Source organism: Uloborus diversus, chromosome 3 (genome assembly GCF_026930045.1).
Source record: "Uloborus diversus isolate 005 chromosome 3, Udiv.v.3.1, whole genome shotgun sequence".
NCBI lineage: Eukaryota > Metazoa > Arthropoda > Arachnida > Araneae > Uloboridae > Uloborus > Uloborus diversus.
The window spans coordinates 144,414,382-144,431,153 of NC_072733.1; the positions used below are offsets into that span (position 1 = coordinate 144,414,382).

At 36.1% G+C, this 16,772-nt stretch overlaps 1 protein-coding gene across 1 annotated transcript in view; it reads left to right on the forward strand.

Moving 5' to 3' along the window:
• Positions 1–16,772, forward strand: part of LOC129218978 (uncharacterized) — a 58,802-nt gene that overhangs the window by 31,026 nt on the left and 11,004 nt on the right. The window contains exon 2 of the mRNA XM_054853297.1: positions 8,731–8,850. Within this exon, the coding sequence (XP_054709272.1) occupies positions 8,731–8,850 (120 nt within the window). The remainder of the gene's footprint in view (positions 1–8,730; positions 8,851–16,772) is intronic.

Sequence of the window (16,772 nt, forward strand, 5' to 3'; positions counted from 1 at the left end):
TCTAGGGACGAAAGAAGTTATTTTCGGCCATTTCTAACATTGATCGCACATCGTCTGCGATATGACTTGTTTAGTACTATATTAATAAACAAATGCAAATATCAGTCATTCATACGTTATTCCTAAAACAATACTATTCCACACTAATAACTAAGCAATCAACTTAACGAAGCCTAAAAAATGCAACGCCACGTGCAACTCCTCTGAACCGACTGAATCGATGTGCCAGTAATGCGAGGGACGCTGGGTAGAAAGAACTGTGCGCATGCGCAAGTATCAACGAAGGTCCACCTGTTCTATTGTGTACTAATTACCTTGACGGCGACAGCATGAAATCAATATCATCTTGACGGCGTCAGCATGTATGCAATGTTGTTATTGTAAGGTAATATCAATATTGATATTTTAAAATGAATGCAATGTTGCATACGTGTTGTTATTGTAATATTGCTTTTTAATCTTTATGCAAGCTTTATGCAGTATGAAACACGTCAATATTGACGCCGTCAGTATGATATCAAGATCTGTCAAGGTTGATGCAAGAAATTTTGCTAGTAGGGATAGACCTTGCAGTGTGACTCCATACTTGAAATCCAGTGGTTTATGGGATCCTGTGGCAATTGTTTCCACTCGTTCAACCACACTGTTCTCAGACCATGGATGGTCCCTGGAGAAGTGTTGAGATATGCTATTGCTCTCCTGAGAGCGTCCCAGACATGCTCTGTAGGATTGGAGTCTAGAAATCTGCTTGGCTAAACCCTCCAGTGGATATCCTTCTCTTCCAGAAATTCGTCGACCAGAAGTGCTCTAGGTGGCCTTGCGTTAACATCCATTAAAATTACCCCACGATTAACAGTACCTCTCAAGAGATGAGCATAGGACTCCAAAACCAAATTTCTATTCCTCGCAACTGTCAAAGAGCCTCTCTCAAAGACATCGAGGGGTGTTCGGCCACCCAACATGATGCCTGTTCAGACCGTCAAACCACCACCGTCATAATGGTCAACTTCGCGCATATTGGAGGGTAGGTAGTGGGTTCCTGCTTCTATCCAATGAACGTAGGACAATAATAGTCGGTTAAGCTGAACCGGGAGTATTAGCAAAGTGATATATTCACAGTGGGAACAATAATATGCGCCGTTAGCGAACACACAACATTTATTACGACATAGTAACACACAGAAGTGAAGTAGAACTACAGGGAGGGAAAAAGGTAAACAACCGAAGTCACATGAGTTGAGTAGTTCGTATACTGAGTCATACTAGAATGATATTTTAACACCCCCACTTCATTCTAGTCCCATTTTGATTGAACATGAATGAAGTTGGTCAGCAGACACACTTTTGGTCAACATATCAGCTGCATTGTTTTTAGAGTCAATAAAGTTTATTGTAGTCAGTCCTTCCTCAATTTTCTCACGCAAGAAGTGATGTCGAATGTCTATATGCTTTACTCGGGGGGATAACACTCGATTCGAACTGAGATTTATTGATCCACGGTTGTCACAATATAATGGTACTGGGCGACATTGTTTCTTGAGTAGCTCCTGTTTCAGTTGCACCAACCACAACAGTTCTTGAGTAGCTGAACTTAAGGCCATATATTCAGCTTCTGTCGTCGATAGGGCGACTGTTTGTTGCTTTTTAGAGTACCAACTTATGGCTCCTCCTGCATGACTAAAGATGTAACCAGACGTGGAGCGACGGTCGTCTTTATCGCCTGCCCAATCTGAATCGGAGAATCCCTCTAGCTCGGGGGAGGGAGAACTTTCGAAGAAATGTAGCTTTTTGTTTATAGTACCTTTGAGGTAACGAAATATTCTTTTCACACAGGACCAATGAGCTTGCCCTGGGTCGTTTGAAAAACGGCTTAGGACGCCAACAGCATGACAAATGTCAGGTCGTGTCCCCTGAGACGCATATAACAGACTACCAATAGGGAAGTTGCAACCTTATAAATGTTCATATTTTGGCTATTGGATATTGTTAATTGACCCTCAAAACTAAAAAATTCACCATCGCCGAATTTTAAAACACCGTGGTTGATTTTTAATGAATTTTTAAAAATCCACGCGCAAAAGTGCGCGCTTCTGAAACGTCACGAGCCTACGTCACAGGGCGCGAATGGGCAGCCTTCCGCCGAAGATCCCTTGTTTTCGCTAGGAACATTTTGAGCGCGCCGATATTTTTATTTTTTAGAAATTCAATAATCCTTTTGAACACACTATGGAGGCCGGATTCGTTAAAGCACAATCTAAATAATCTTCCTCAAGTAACACCAATGAGATATTCGAATATTTTCGAGAGGATGAGAGTTTAATGTTCCAGAAACGCGAGGAGTTAAATGCGAGGAGAAAGCCTTTTACGTTTCGTCTTCGAAGTCGAATGCGTGACCTTCGCTTCTCCCCTATCGGAAGAGGGGATGATGTCACTTCCTATGCCACTTGACGTCACAAGAGCTTGAACTTTAAAAATTAATTTAAAAAACTACTTATCGTATCGCAAAATTTTTTTCACCTATGATGTTCATACATGTTACTCTATCATATAAAAATAAAATTGAAAAATCGAAAACTTCCCTATTGCTTCTCGGTAGGGAATCTTTTCTATTGACTTCCTCTCTTCATCCGTCTGTGGCGACATCTCTTTCGTTATGATCTGGTTCGGAGCAATGGGAGTGCTTGCTTCCTTACAGTCTTCCATTCCAAATCTTTTGAGCATGTTTTTGATGTAGTTTGACTGATCCAGGGTGATCGTTCCATTCGTTTCATCTTTACTAATTCTCAATCCAAGAATGTAGTGTGCTTCTCCAAGATCTTTCATATTGAACTCTTTCTTAAGTTCGTTTTGAACATGTTCTTTCTCTTTCTGGTTATTGGAAAGTATCAACAGGTCATCAACATAATCGGCAATTATGAGCATGTTTTCTTGATCTGGTCTAAAGAAAATACATGGATCAGCTTTTGATCGTTGCAGTCCCATTTTACAAAGAACTTTGTCTAGCTTCTGATACCAAACTCTGCTGGCTTGTTTCAGGCCATAGATAGATTTCTTTCAGTTTACAGTACCGGTGGGTAAAATATTCTGGATTGTCCGGAAGCTCCATGTAGATCTCTTCTTCTAGAACTGGGTGAAGAAATGCGGTCACAACATCCATCTGGTATATGTTTAATTTGAACTTTGCTGCTAGAGAAAGTATAAGTCGTATTGAACTGTGTCTCACAGCCGGCGAGAATGTTTCGTTATAGTCGATTCCTTGTTTTTGGGAAGATCCTTTGGCAACGAGTCTTGCCTTGTATTTTTCAATTTCTCCATTAGATTGATGTTTTGTTTTGAAAGTCCACTTGCTTTTTATGGCATTTTTGCCGGGTGGTAATTCACAGTATTCCCAGGACTTGTTTTTGATGTGTGCCTCAACTTCTTCTTTAATTGCAGTTTTCCATTTGAGGGAGTCTGGTCTACTGCAGGCTTCTTCGTAATTATAAGGATCTTCTCTGCAAACATTTGCTTGGTATACTATGAAATCATCATTAAATATTCTTTTATTGGGTATGGGAATTCGTTTTGGCGGATTATCTTCATCAATGACATCATTTTCTAGGATTTCTTCTTGTTCGGTGTCTTCTACTTCGTCTTTACTGGATGAAATTTCGGTGCTAATGTATTCCTCCGATGTTATTTGACTTACTTGTTGGGATTTGTCTGTTTCTTCAGTCTTTGGTATCTCTTTATTGATGAACTCATTTTCGAGAAATACAACATCTCTTACGATGGTAACTTTTAAGCTAACTGGATGTATGACACGGTAACCTTTTGTGTTTTCGGCATATCCTACGAAAATTTTCTCTTCCGATTTAGCATCCGATTTTCTTCTAAGTACCTGAGGAATGTGCACAAGAGCTTTGCATCCAAAGATTTTCAAATGCGATAGATCTGGTTTTGTTCCGGACCATGCTTTTTCTGGAGTCATCTTAGAAAGGGCTTTCGTAGTAGAACGATTTTTTAAATAGTTCGCTGTATACACTGCTTCGGCCCAAAGTTTTATCGGTAAGTTAGCATCAATTAGCATAGTACGTGCCTTTTCAACGAGAGTTCTATTCAAGCGCTCTGCAACGCCATTTTATTCCGGTGTTCGTGGAACTGTGAATTGATGACGAATACCTGATGCTTTAAGGAAATCTCTAAGTTCATGGTCAACGTATTCTCCTCTATTGTCAGTTCTGATGCTTTTTATATGTTTCTCAGTCTGATTCTCAACCAATGCTTTGAATTCCTGGAAAGTTTTCATAACTTCATCCTTGGTTTTTAAAAAGTAAACAAATGATTTCCGTGAGTGATCATCAATGAATGTTAAGAAATATTTGGCTCCTCCAACCGATAGATTTTGCATGGGTCCGCATAGGTCAGAATGCACAAGTTCTAGTATTTGCTGAGCTCGATGAGTAGATTTGGGAAACGGATTTCTGTGCTGTTTTCCCTTGAGGCATGAAACACATGTTGTGTTGGGATCTGGTTGCGGATCCATTCCTCTTGATATGGATGCAAGAATCTTCATATCTTTGACGATTGAGGTGAGCTAAACGGCGATGCCAGACATCGTGAGAATTAAGTATAGCGACTGTGGCGGTTACTGGTTGCACATCAAGTTTATAAAGTCCATTATCCTCAGTAGCTGTAGCCAGAATAGTATTTTCAGGAATATGAATCTTCTTGGTAGAAATTCTACAACCTTTGTCATCAAAAACTATGGTTTTACCTTTTCGGGTAATCTGTGATATTGACAGGAGATTTGTGGTAAGGCCTGGCGCATAAATAACGTTCTCTAGAGTTGCAGTTAAGCTCGTGGTAAGTGGAATATTTACGGTTCCGGTTCCTTTTGTTGAAACTGTATCCCCATTTGCGACAGCTATCCTTCTTTCGCTTTCAGGAGAAAGATCTGTCATCCAGTCTTCCCTTGGTGTCATATGAGCATTGCAACCTGAATCAAGATACCAATCACTAGGTTCAGGTGGGGTCGAAAAAGTGCCTGTGAAAAAGTTAGTTGGCTTATCTGCAGTTTCATTTTTGGACTTTCGTGCACGTCTAGGCTTCCTACATTGAGAGCTAAAATGGCCTATTCCATTGCAATTGTAGCATCTTGGTTTGCGATTTTCATTTTGTTTCGGTGGAAATCTGTTTTGATTTAATTTTCCATGAAATGCATTATCATTTGATTTTGATGATCCAGAACAAATGTCTCTAACGTTATCTTGTAAGAGTAAATTTTTAACGAAGTCTACAGAAGTACTTTGATTGGAACCCTGTATTCCTAGTATCAGAGGGCGAAATTTTTCAGGTAATCCCCCTAGGATAATTCCTCCGACAGTTTCATCATCTAAGGGTTTTCCTATGCTGTCTAGTTGCTCGGCGATCGATGTAATTTGATCGATGTAGGTGGACATGGAATTAAAATCATTATACTTTGTTCTAAACAGTGAAGAATAAAGTTCGATGCGGCGAACAATACCTTTGTCTTCATAAGTTTTACGTAAAGATTCCCAAGCTTCTTTAGCGGTAGTCGCTTTCTTTGTTTCTGCTGATGCACAAGGTTTAATGGATAAATTGATTTTGCCAAAGCTCTTTGATCAGTTTCGGAATCGGTTTCATCTGACGAATCAATGCACTGCCACAAACCTGCATCAATTAAGAAATTTTTCATGAGGAATTTCCATTCCGAAAAATTATTGCCATCAAGGTGTTTAGAATCTGGCAAACCCTCACTGGATGTGCTGACGGTTGTTTTCTTCGTGTTTAACTGAAATTGGATTCTTTTCAATTCTTCTTGTAATTCGGCGATTGTGGCTGCTTCCGTCATTGTGTCATGAAATTTATCGCAAAATGTTCAAAATACAACCTCTGATGCGTAAAAATCGACTTATATACACTTGTTCTATGAGATCGGAGAGCATATATGGATGGCGGTAAAAAGAGTTTCTTTTTAGAACAGTCACCTTTTTGATAGTACAGATCGATGAAAACGTTATATTTTGAAAACGAAAAGTTCAGTTACGTACCTTTTTCTTAGATTTGACGGCGAATAGTTTTTAACTGCATCAGGAAAAATTCCGGTTTCCGGTGTTCGATAGTTTCGAAAACAAAAATCTTAACTTTGCAGTTGTTCGATATTAATCGGTTGTTATAAACTTAAAATAACAAATATCATGGCACATTGGGCGTTTCCTGGGTCCATAACCTATTAGCAGAGTGATATATTCACAGTGGGAACAATAATATGCGCCGTTACCGAACACACAACATTTATTACCACATAGTAACACACAGAAGTGAAGTAGAACCACGGAGTAGGAAGAAGGAGAGAAATGTCCTACGGGATTGCTAGTGTAAAAGTGGCAACGTTTGTTCACTATTTCCAGAGGGCGCTGTATGTGAACCGCTCCCGACAATCGCAGCAGATCAATGTAAATGATGCTAAGTTTCTGAATTTTTTTAGAGGCAGCTATTAAAGCAAAAAAAGAAAAAACTACTGGAAATTGGTTGCAATAAGGGGACAATATAGTGGACGATGTACGGCTTTCGTCCACAGAAAGTTAGCGCAGTATTTTGATGGAAATTTATTTTATTTTTCGTCACCAACTTGCCGAATTCGTCTGCTATTAATATTGCGCTGTGCGATGTTTTATTTTTTACGAGTTGGAATGTTTCTATTCCTGTAAATAATTGACGAAATGAGAATGTAGTAGAATTAATTGCGTAAATCCTTTTTATAATTAGTTGTAAATTTCGTGACATGTTTCGAGAACTAATTAAAGCGAAATAATTTTTTTGCTTTCACGACCTTCAACAGATAAAAATAAATGTTAATGTTCTATTCACTTAACTTCAAGCTGATATTAATTATAATAATTTTATTCACGTGTTTACTCACTGCTTAAACAGATTGCATTTTTTTCGACAACCAAATGGAAAAAAAATCGAGAAACCTTATTCATTCAAAAAAATTATACCTTGGAACGCTTTTTTGAGATAGTTTGTGGGGTTTTCTGTTGAAAATAATCATGTGTATTTTTTAAATGAAAAAGGTTTCCCGATTTTTTTCCGATTTGGTTGTAGAAAAAAATGCAATAATAATAAAAAAATAATGATAACAATTCTGTTTAAGCAGTGAGTAAACACGTGAATAAAATTATTACAATCAATATCAGCTTGAAGTTAAGTGAATAGAACATTAACATTTATTTTTTTCTGTTAAAGGTCGTGAAAGCAAAAAATTGTTTCGCTTTAATTAGTTCTCGAAGCATGTCACGAAATTTACAACTAATTAAAAAAACTACTACATTCTCATTTCGTCAATTATTTTCAGGAATAGAAACATTCACACTCGTAAAAAATAAAACATCGCACAGCGCAATATTAATAGCAGACGAATTCGGCAAGTTGGTGATGAAAAATAAAATACATTTTTCCATCAAAATACTGCGCTAACTTCCTGTAGACGAAAGCCGTACATCGTCCACTATATTGGCCCCTTATTACAACCAATTTCCAGCAGTTTTTTCTTTATTTTGCTTTAATAGCTGCCTCTAAAAAAATGAGAAACTTAGCATCATTTACATTGATCTGCTGCGATTGACGGGAGCGGTGCACATACAGCGCCCTCTGGAAAAAGTGAACAAACGTTGCCACTTCTGCATAGTAAAGATTTATCTCCTTCCCTTTAATCTCCCTGAGTAGAACTACAGGGAGGGAAAAAGGTAAACAACTGAAGTCACATGAGTTGAGTAGTTCATATACTGAGTCATACTAGAATGATATTTTAACAGGGCCCTCCAACCTGCCCTCCAATAATCGCAAAATCGACCATTATGGATGAGGAGGTTTGACGGTCTGGGCAGGCATCATGTTGGATGGCTGCACGCCCCTCCATGTCTTTGAGAGAGGCTCTGTTACAGTTGCAAGGTATAGGGATGTGGTCTTGGAGCCCTACACTCACCTCTTGAGGAGCGCTGTTAGCCCCGAGTTCATTTTAATGGATGTTTACACAAGACCACATAGAGTTCTTCTGGTCGACGAATTTCCTGAACGGAAGGATATTCACAGGATAGATTGGCCAAACAGAGCTCTAGACTAAAATCCTATAGAGCATGTCTGGGACGTTCTCGGGAGGGCAATAGCAACTCGCAATACCCCTTTGGGGACCCTCTACAGCCTGCGTATAGCGTTGTTGAACGAGTGGAAAAAAGTGCCCCAGGATCCTGTAAACTGCTTCATTTCAAGTAAAGAATCACACTGCGAAGCCTATATGTCTGTTACAGGGGATCATATTCCCTACTAACCCATTTTTTTGTTCAATTTTGCAACCGCTGTTTCATACCATCTGACTATAACAAGCGTTTTTTATGACCATGCGTGTGTATTTTAAATTTTAGATGGCTATTTGGTTTGTATTGTTTCAATGTATGTACATTCCAAATTTCATTGAAATTGGTCCAGTAGTTCTGGAAATAATTGACCAAATCTGAAAATTCTCTTAATTTCTTACACCAGTGTAATTTAGTATAAACTAATACTTTTTGAAATGCAAAAAGTTTGTAATTTTGCATTTGCAATTTTAACATTAGTGTTTTAATCTAGTGAAAAAATGCCATGAAAAATTTCAGCAAAATTACAGTATTTTATTCTTATTCCATGCTCTTTTGTTTTCATTTTAAAAATCAATTTTATTTATTTTAGGTTGATGTTGATAATATTGAAGCTGATAAAAAATATTGGAATCTGAGGTCTGAGAGAGGATATAATTATGAAGATCTTATTGAAATATCACCTACAATAATGCCAGATTTTGATGAAAAAGTTTGTACTTTATGTTTTTCTTCGCCTTTTCATAGCTAATTGCGTGTTCATTTTTTATTTTAGTTTGATCAAAACCAAACTGTGACACATTTGTTTCTGTTGTAAATATGTTTATGAAAAAAAGCAGCAGCTTATTTTTTAGTGACGGGGCTCCATAGGAAATATTATATGGCAGACATAAAACAGTTTCATCATTATTTACCTACCCAGGCCCATGTGCTGGAGCACTAAAGCTCCAGACTAGGAATTCTGAATAGCAGCCACTGGTTACCAAAGTCACAAAAAATGGTAGCCACTTTTGCATTTTCGGTAGCCATATTTAAAAAAAAATATGTGAAGGCAGCAGAATAACTATTCGCCATTAGTAATATTAAAAACAAATTAAAAGATCACTCTTCAGAAACGACAAACAAAATTTCGGTGGATATATTTTTTTCATATGAAGATATGAGCATATAACAAAGGAAATATTTTAGAATTTTTTCTATTTAATACAAATGTAGTATACAGTAGCACCCAAAAGTGTTCATACACTTACCATTTTCATTGAAATATGCTCCTATCCAATAGCTATAGTTAATGTTTTGGAAAAGGTTTTTAGTTGATCTGTGATCTATTTCCAACAAAACTACATGAAACACTTTAATCAATATAAATAAAACAAAAAATATGTGTGTATGTTCTCTATACAAATCCACAGTTTACGTCGGATCTCAACCAAATTTGGCAGGGAGGTACTTGGGCCCCTGAGAAGGAAGGTAGGGGGGGGGGTTAAATGCCAAAAAAGAACCAAACCATTTGAATTTTAAGTTTAGGACCTGAAAATGGCATTAAATGGCTCTTTCTACTCGCAATAATTATCCAATTTCTTTGATTCAGGTCCCATTCGAACCTACATTTTCTTCGAATTTCAAAAAAAAAAAAAAAAAAAAGGCTGTAAAATCACCGGAAAAAAAAAGCGCTGCTAAGCCTAATGGAACAGAAATTTTAAATCGGGAAATTATCGTTTGTGCAATCTCATTTTAAATTAGCATTCAGAAGATTGCCAATTTTTTCCCTCCACTGTGACAAAATGAAAATTTGTTTTTGTTTTTAGGTAAAAATTTCCCCTTTTGACTATTATTTGGTGATTTATCTTTTTTTTTTTTTTTTTTTAAGGAAAGTAGCGTTTAAGTAAGTTGCGTTTAATTTATTCGGGAGTTTTTGATTTGCCGTTTTCTCTCTTTCTTTAAGAATAATTAATGTGACGAGAAATTTTACAATTTTTTTTCCTCTAATTGAAGCCTGATTGTTCAACAAGAGTCACTTGACATGACTTTTATTTTTGAGATAGACCGGACTAATAGGCTAGTAACATAATAAAACTAGATTTAAAAAAAATCAATAATCAAAAAGTGCCTGAAACTTTATCTCACAAAAGTCTTCCTACACTTTGAAAAAAATATCTATATACATTAAAACCTGTAAAGTTGACCACCCTTGTAAGCAGGGCCGTATCCAGTGGGGGGGCCTGACGGGTCCGCCCCCCCCCCCCGAAACCCGAAATGTTTTGCAGCGTAAAACAGAAGTTTTTTTTTTTAAAATTCCTAATGTCAGAAAAGGAAAATAACAATGTTTATTTTTTTTAATTCTTAATTTTGCTACTATTCAAAATTTATAATATTTTGAAGAAATACAGAAAAAGCAGTTCTAATTCTCATTAGCTGCTCTTAGTGACACTTGAAATTTAGACCCTTAATTAGGATTTCCTGCTCTCTTTCCCAATTCAATTCAGGGCAGTCCAGGGTTAAGGCAGGCCCTTTGTCAGTTCGGTAGATTTTTCAAGTCTACCAAACTGACTTCTGTGCACTTCCTCCTCCAGGGGTGTGTACAGAAATTTTGGGGCTGTCACAAATGTTTTTTTTTTTTGGACCCCCTCCATATTGCTTACCCATATTTTCAACCCTAGGTTTAAAAATATTGGGCCCCATTTAAGCTCGAGCCCGGGCCAACAGGTGTCCCTTCTCCCCTCTGTGCACGACCCTGCCCTCCTCCCCCTAAAACTCTTATAAAACTTACACTGTACTGATTTCAAGCCGGGGACTCCCCAAAGGCTGGGCCCCTAGTTTCTGATTAGGCGAGTATCTTGTTACCAAGATATGACAAATTCAGCTCCTTGATACATCATGAGTAAAAAATGCAAAAATCACGATTCTCGCGTTTTTGTAGCACAACTTTCAAGATCATTTTTGTGACTGATGTGTTTCTTGAGTTTTTTTGTTATTGCTTGTTTTTTTTTAAATTTTTTTTCTTACTTCTACTGCATACTGTTAATATCTTTAGTATGAGAAAAAAAATAACACTTTCTCTACTCTCTTTCATTTTCTGCACTACTTGTGATTGAAAAAAAAAGTTTGTTTCAAGAAATGTTTCGTTGCATTTATTTCTAACTTAAAACGGGTGTGTCTTACAAAGTTATAATAATTTTGTAAGACTGGGCAATCAACTTCTGAAAAGTGTAAATAAAGAGCTTCAAATAATTTCAACTGTTCGAAAGTCTTTGAAAATTATTTAAGTTTTTGAAATTCCTTGAAAAGTTCTTCAATTTTGTATCTTATTAAGAAAATAAAGTACAGTCGAGTCTCCATATAACGAAGTCGCAAGGGACCTTTGAAAAGGTTCGTTATATAGAAACTTCGCTATATAGAAAGTAGTAAATTTTTATGGTTAATTTTTCATGTACATTAAGTTAAATCCTATTTTTTTTTTTTTTTTTTAAGGTTATATACATGAAAACACGAAAAGTATTGAGTATTTTGAAGTTAATTTAACATAAGTAAGAAATTAAAAAATAAAACTAAATGAATTAATTAACTAAAATTTAATTAGGAATGCCACTTGCATCTGTTGTACAATTGGTGAATTTTAGTAAATTTTTACATAAATAGGTTAAAGAAATCATACCTAAATTTCGTCAACGACAGTAGTTTTGCATTGAAAATAGTCCGTGATTTTTTGCTGCACTTTTGAAACACATTTTTCGTAAAATTCTTCACAAGAGTGAAGTGATTTAAACACTTCTTCTGGAACATCTTCTTGGTATTGCAATCCGCAACGAATGGTGTCAAAAGCTTTTTTGATCTCATATGTGGATGGTTTCGATGGGTAGTATATTTCCGTATCTTGATCTTCATCCTCATCATTGTCATCATTACTCATTACAATTGAGTCCAGAATTTCTTCTTCCGTCAAATGACCAGTAGTTGACAAACCATCATCAATTGTTAAAAAATCTTCTAAACTTACATCATCTGTAAAACTATTCTTCTCACGGTAACCGTCCCAAATTTCTGTAACATCTGGCTCACTGTAAACGTGAGACTCCTGTTCTTGTTCTCCTGATGAAAATTCCTTCGCAAATCCAGCTTTTCTAAATGAATTGGAAATTGTTGTGACTTTCACATCAGATTGCCAAGCTTTAGACAATTCTGAAATGCAAGTCCTCAAGTCTACATATGTTTTAGAAAACTGTTAGTTTTCTTCAACACAGGCAATCATTTTTCGCAAAATTCGCTTTCGGTAGTAGACTTTTAAATTTTTAATTATCCCCTGATCCATCGGTTGCAATTTCGAGGTAGTGTTTGGAGGAAGAAAGATAAGTTTTATGTTCTTCACTTTGGATTTCACTTCAGGTGGATGTGATGGGCAATTGTCTACAAATAATGCAATCTTTCTTTTTTCTTTCCCAAACTTTTTGTCCAAGTCCAATAACCACTTCTCAAAAATTTCGCCTGTCATCCAAGCTTTTCTACTGTTCTGATAGTTCACTTCTAAGGATTTGATGCCTTTGAAACATCTAGGGTTTTTACTCTTCCCAATAACTAGCAACTTCAGCTTTTCTTCCCCTGTCATATTTGAAGTAACCAATACTCTAATTCTGTCTTTGCTACGTTTTCCACCAAAACACTTGTCTCCTTTAAAAGTAAGAGTTTTATCAGGGAGACATTTGAAAAAGAGTCCCATTTCATCGCAATTAAACACGTCTTTTGGCTGGTACTCTTTTAATACCGGTTTTAACACTTCATTTTTCCACTGCTCACAACTTTCATCCGACAAATCAACACTTTCTCCTGAAACTACTTTGTGCACCAACATGTGACGTTTTTTAAATTTGTCCAACCATCCAACACTTGCTTGGAATTCCGAGTAGCCTAATGCGTTGGCAAACTGCAATGCCTTTTCTTTAATTAGCGAACCTGACAAAGGTAAGTTCTGATCCCGCACGGAATGAATCCATTTTAAAACTGCTTGATCGACGTCGTCATACACGCACAATCGTACTCGTTTTGCATTGGAATTCCCTACTTCACCAGCTTTACTTAAAATGGAATCCTTATTTTTTAGTATAGTGGATACACTGTTAGCAGGAATGCCATATTTTGCGGCTACATCTTTCTTCTTGATGCCGCTTTCAATATCATTGAGAAGTGAAATTTTTTCTTTTATGGTTAAACACTTTCTCTTCGACATTTTGAGCAACGCAGCACGTTGCAGAGCAAGATGAAAATGAGCGAAATGTGCACGTCAGTTCAAGAGTGAGAATCCATCACACCACATCGGTCAACACATTTCCAAGAAACCTCACCCCCTCTGGGAATTCTTCCCTCCTCCTTTCAAGTCTCTCTCCTTCCATCGACACAAGTGACAAAAAGAAAGGAATGTTGAAAGACAAGATAAGAAAGTTGTAGTATGAGTAATCCTCGACAAAAGCACCAGAAGAAAGACTTCTATTTTCGGAAACATCGTCTTTCTCCCACATAAAAACTTCGCAATAAAGAAATTTGGCCATTTGATATTCGTTAAAGAGAGACAGATTTGCATGCTTTTTTATTGAAACTTTCAGTGTCACCAAACATGCTTCGTTATATAGAGAACTTCGCTAAATAGAGTGTTCGCTATACGGAGACTCGACTGTATGAATTGTCCAAATGGCCAGAATATTACTCTTCCGTTCTTATTTTCTGAATGTCTACATCATTTCTTTTAAACTATTTTGTACAATTTTCATACTGTAGGGCATTTAATGAAAAAAAAATGGGGTAGGGGGAGTGATCAAAAACAAACTTCACTAAAATCCGATATGAGCAGATGACGAAGTGCTTCTCTTTTCTCCTCTCTCGTTTATCCTCTCTGTCCATTAACTTCCATGATTTGTTGAGCAAGCAATTTTTATTTTGTTTGATCTTGATTTGCAAAAGAATATAACTTTTAAAAGACTTTGTTTGCCTTTTTTTTTTTTTTTTTCATATTTTTGTAGTCACAATTACCTAATATAAGGCCACAAAATACAGCTTTTTTTCGAAAATTTCTCGGGGGAAAACCCCCAACCCCCTGAAATTATGGATGTTCTACATCCGACTTAAAGGGACACTATCTTGTTATCCTTACCACTACAAGGTGAATAAAAAAAATAATAAGAAATTAAAGTAACAACAGTCCAAACAGTGGAATCATTAAAAATTGAGACAAAGTCTTCTATGTTTACATTTTATGCGTTTGGTGTGTCTATATATAGACACACCAAATATACACCTATATGTGTGTGTGTGTTAGGGCAATGTGCTAATCCGGGCCCCTCCCGAAAAAAATTTCTGGATACGGCCTTGCTTGTAAGTTGACCACCTGGTCTAAGTTGACCGCTATTCTCAGGCACAGAATTAGATCTATAACATATAATTCTACCTCTATAAGTTGACCACCAAAGTAGTTCATCGCAAATGGTCAACTTACACAGGTTTCACTGTATTAGTAAATAATCTACCTTTTTACTCAGTTACTGTTTAATAGACTATCATTCAATATCCACAACAGCTTTTAAACGTCTGGAAATAGATTTCATTGTTCGTTCTTTCTTTTTTGTGCGATTTTTGAGTAAGTGTTCAACCACATTTCGAGTCTTACTGTTTCTAGTTCGCTTTTCATCGCCGTATTTTCATAATCTAGCCCCCATATCTCTCTAAATATGTTATATTAATTTTAAATCTGGTGATTGAGGAGATATTTCTAAGGCTAAGGAGAATTTTTGAGTCACCAGACGCAAATGTTGAAAACTGTGTGCTTCTTATTGTTATCTTGATAAAAAACAAAGTTGTTTATGTTAGCCAAATTTTAGGCTAATAGTTTAAAATTGCTTTTTAAAATATTTTAATGAAAAGCATGATTCATTATTTCATCCATAAATTCAACACTACCAAGTCCTAAGGCACCCTCATACAAGAACACCTTTATTGTCCTCAAACTCATCTAACTAAGTTCTTAAGATTAAATTTTCTCATTTTTTCTTTTCCCTACAATTTTACAGCATTAGAAACAAAAATGTTGAATTTCTTTTCATCTGTAAATAAGATGTTAGTCCAAAACGTTTTGAGCTTATTTATCACTGATTTTGCGACGGAAAGCGTAAGCTTTTTGCATGAACAAAAAAATTTCTGTGGGAAGAGCTCCCATTTAATCCAGCTCATCAGAGAACTCAACGAACAGTTTTTGGTGAAATTAAAACCCAAAAGTTTTCATTAATTGCTTCAGAACCTTTTACAGCACTCAAATGTGTTTTGAATTCCTTTTACGAATTAAAGAAAGTATTGTATTCGTGAAAAAATTTTGACCCAAAAATAAACCTTAATTTCCATTTTGATCACCCCGGAATGAATGTTGAGTTTTTTTTCCAACCCGACCACACATGAATATACGCCTAAGAACATATAGACATACGAAATATCCATTTTGATGATCCCTGAATTAATTACAATGAGTTTTCTCATGACGTCTGTATGTATGTATGTGCATATATGCGTATGTGCCTCACATAACTCAAAAACGGTATGTCCTAGAAAGTTGAAATTTGGTATGTAGACTTCTAGTGGGATCTAGTTGTGCACCACCCCTTTTGGATGCATTCAGATGTTCCTAAGGGGGTCTTTTACAAATTTTTGAAGGGAAATCATTGTTAATATCAATGCAAACTCAAGTGGTTTTATTATTTGGCAAACACTTGGCTACATATCGCCAAGCTTTTGGTCGCCAAGTTCTTTCGCCAACTTGGTGACAAATTGGGTGGGTTTTTTTTTATTTTTTAATTTGGTTTCATTTTGGCCACTATTGGCATTATTTACAGAGTTAACCATTGAATCATATTAAAATGTCCAATATTTGGAAAATTAATCTGTATAAAGCATTTTTTTGCTTCAATTCGCAACAAACATGGGGCAAAAATATCAAGTGTTTCTTTGCTTACTCCAAGGCACTACTATCATCGTTAAATTGACATAAAAGGAAGTCATAAAAGGAAGAAGGTGATGCACACATCAGCTCGTTTTCATAAATTTTTTAACTATAAATCTTCGATTACATTTTGTTAACTTTGCCGGTTGACCCTTTCTTAAATTGTTTTGGATCTGATTCTTTTCTTTAAAGCATTTTCACACCGAATTCACTATAGAATAGTAAAAAAAAAACTAATTTGGTGATATTTCGAACCGATTTGCCGCTACTATGATTTTAAAAAAATCTAATTTCGAATGGTATTTGTTGCTTTTTACGAATACCAGCCATTTTAAAAATAATAAGCAGAATATTAGGAAATAAACAAACAAATAAGTAAAGCTAAACGAATTTTTAAGTGCAAAATGTGAAAAAAACTTAAGTGCAAAATTTCAAGGCAAAAGTATTTAAAAAATGACGCATGATAATTTTAATCACAAATTTATTCAAAAATATTTCCGTGTACGATGACTTTTATGGCTTGTTATTTCTCTGCATCTTCGTTTTTTGACTCATTTCAAAAAGAAAATTAGGCTATATTTGGAAAAAACTACTCGGTTCTATTTAGAATAACATAGGAATACAGTCGAGTCCCGACTTATGCGAGGGATGCGTTCCAAGAC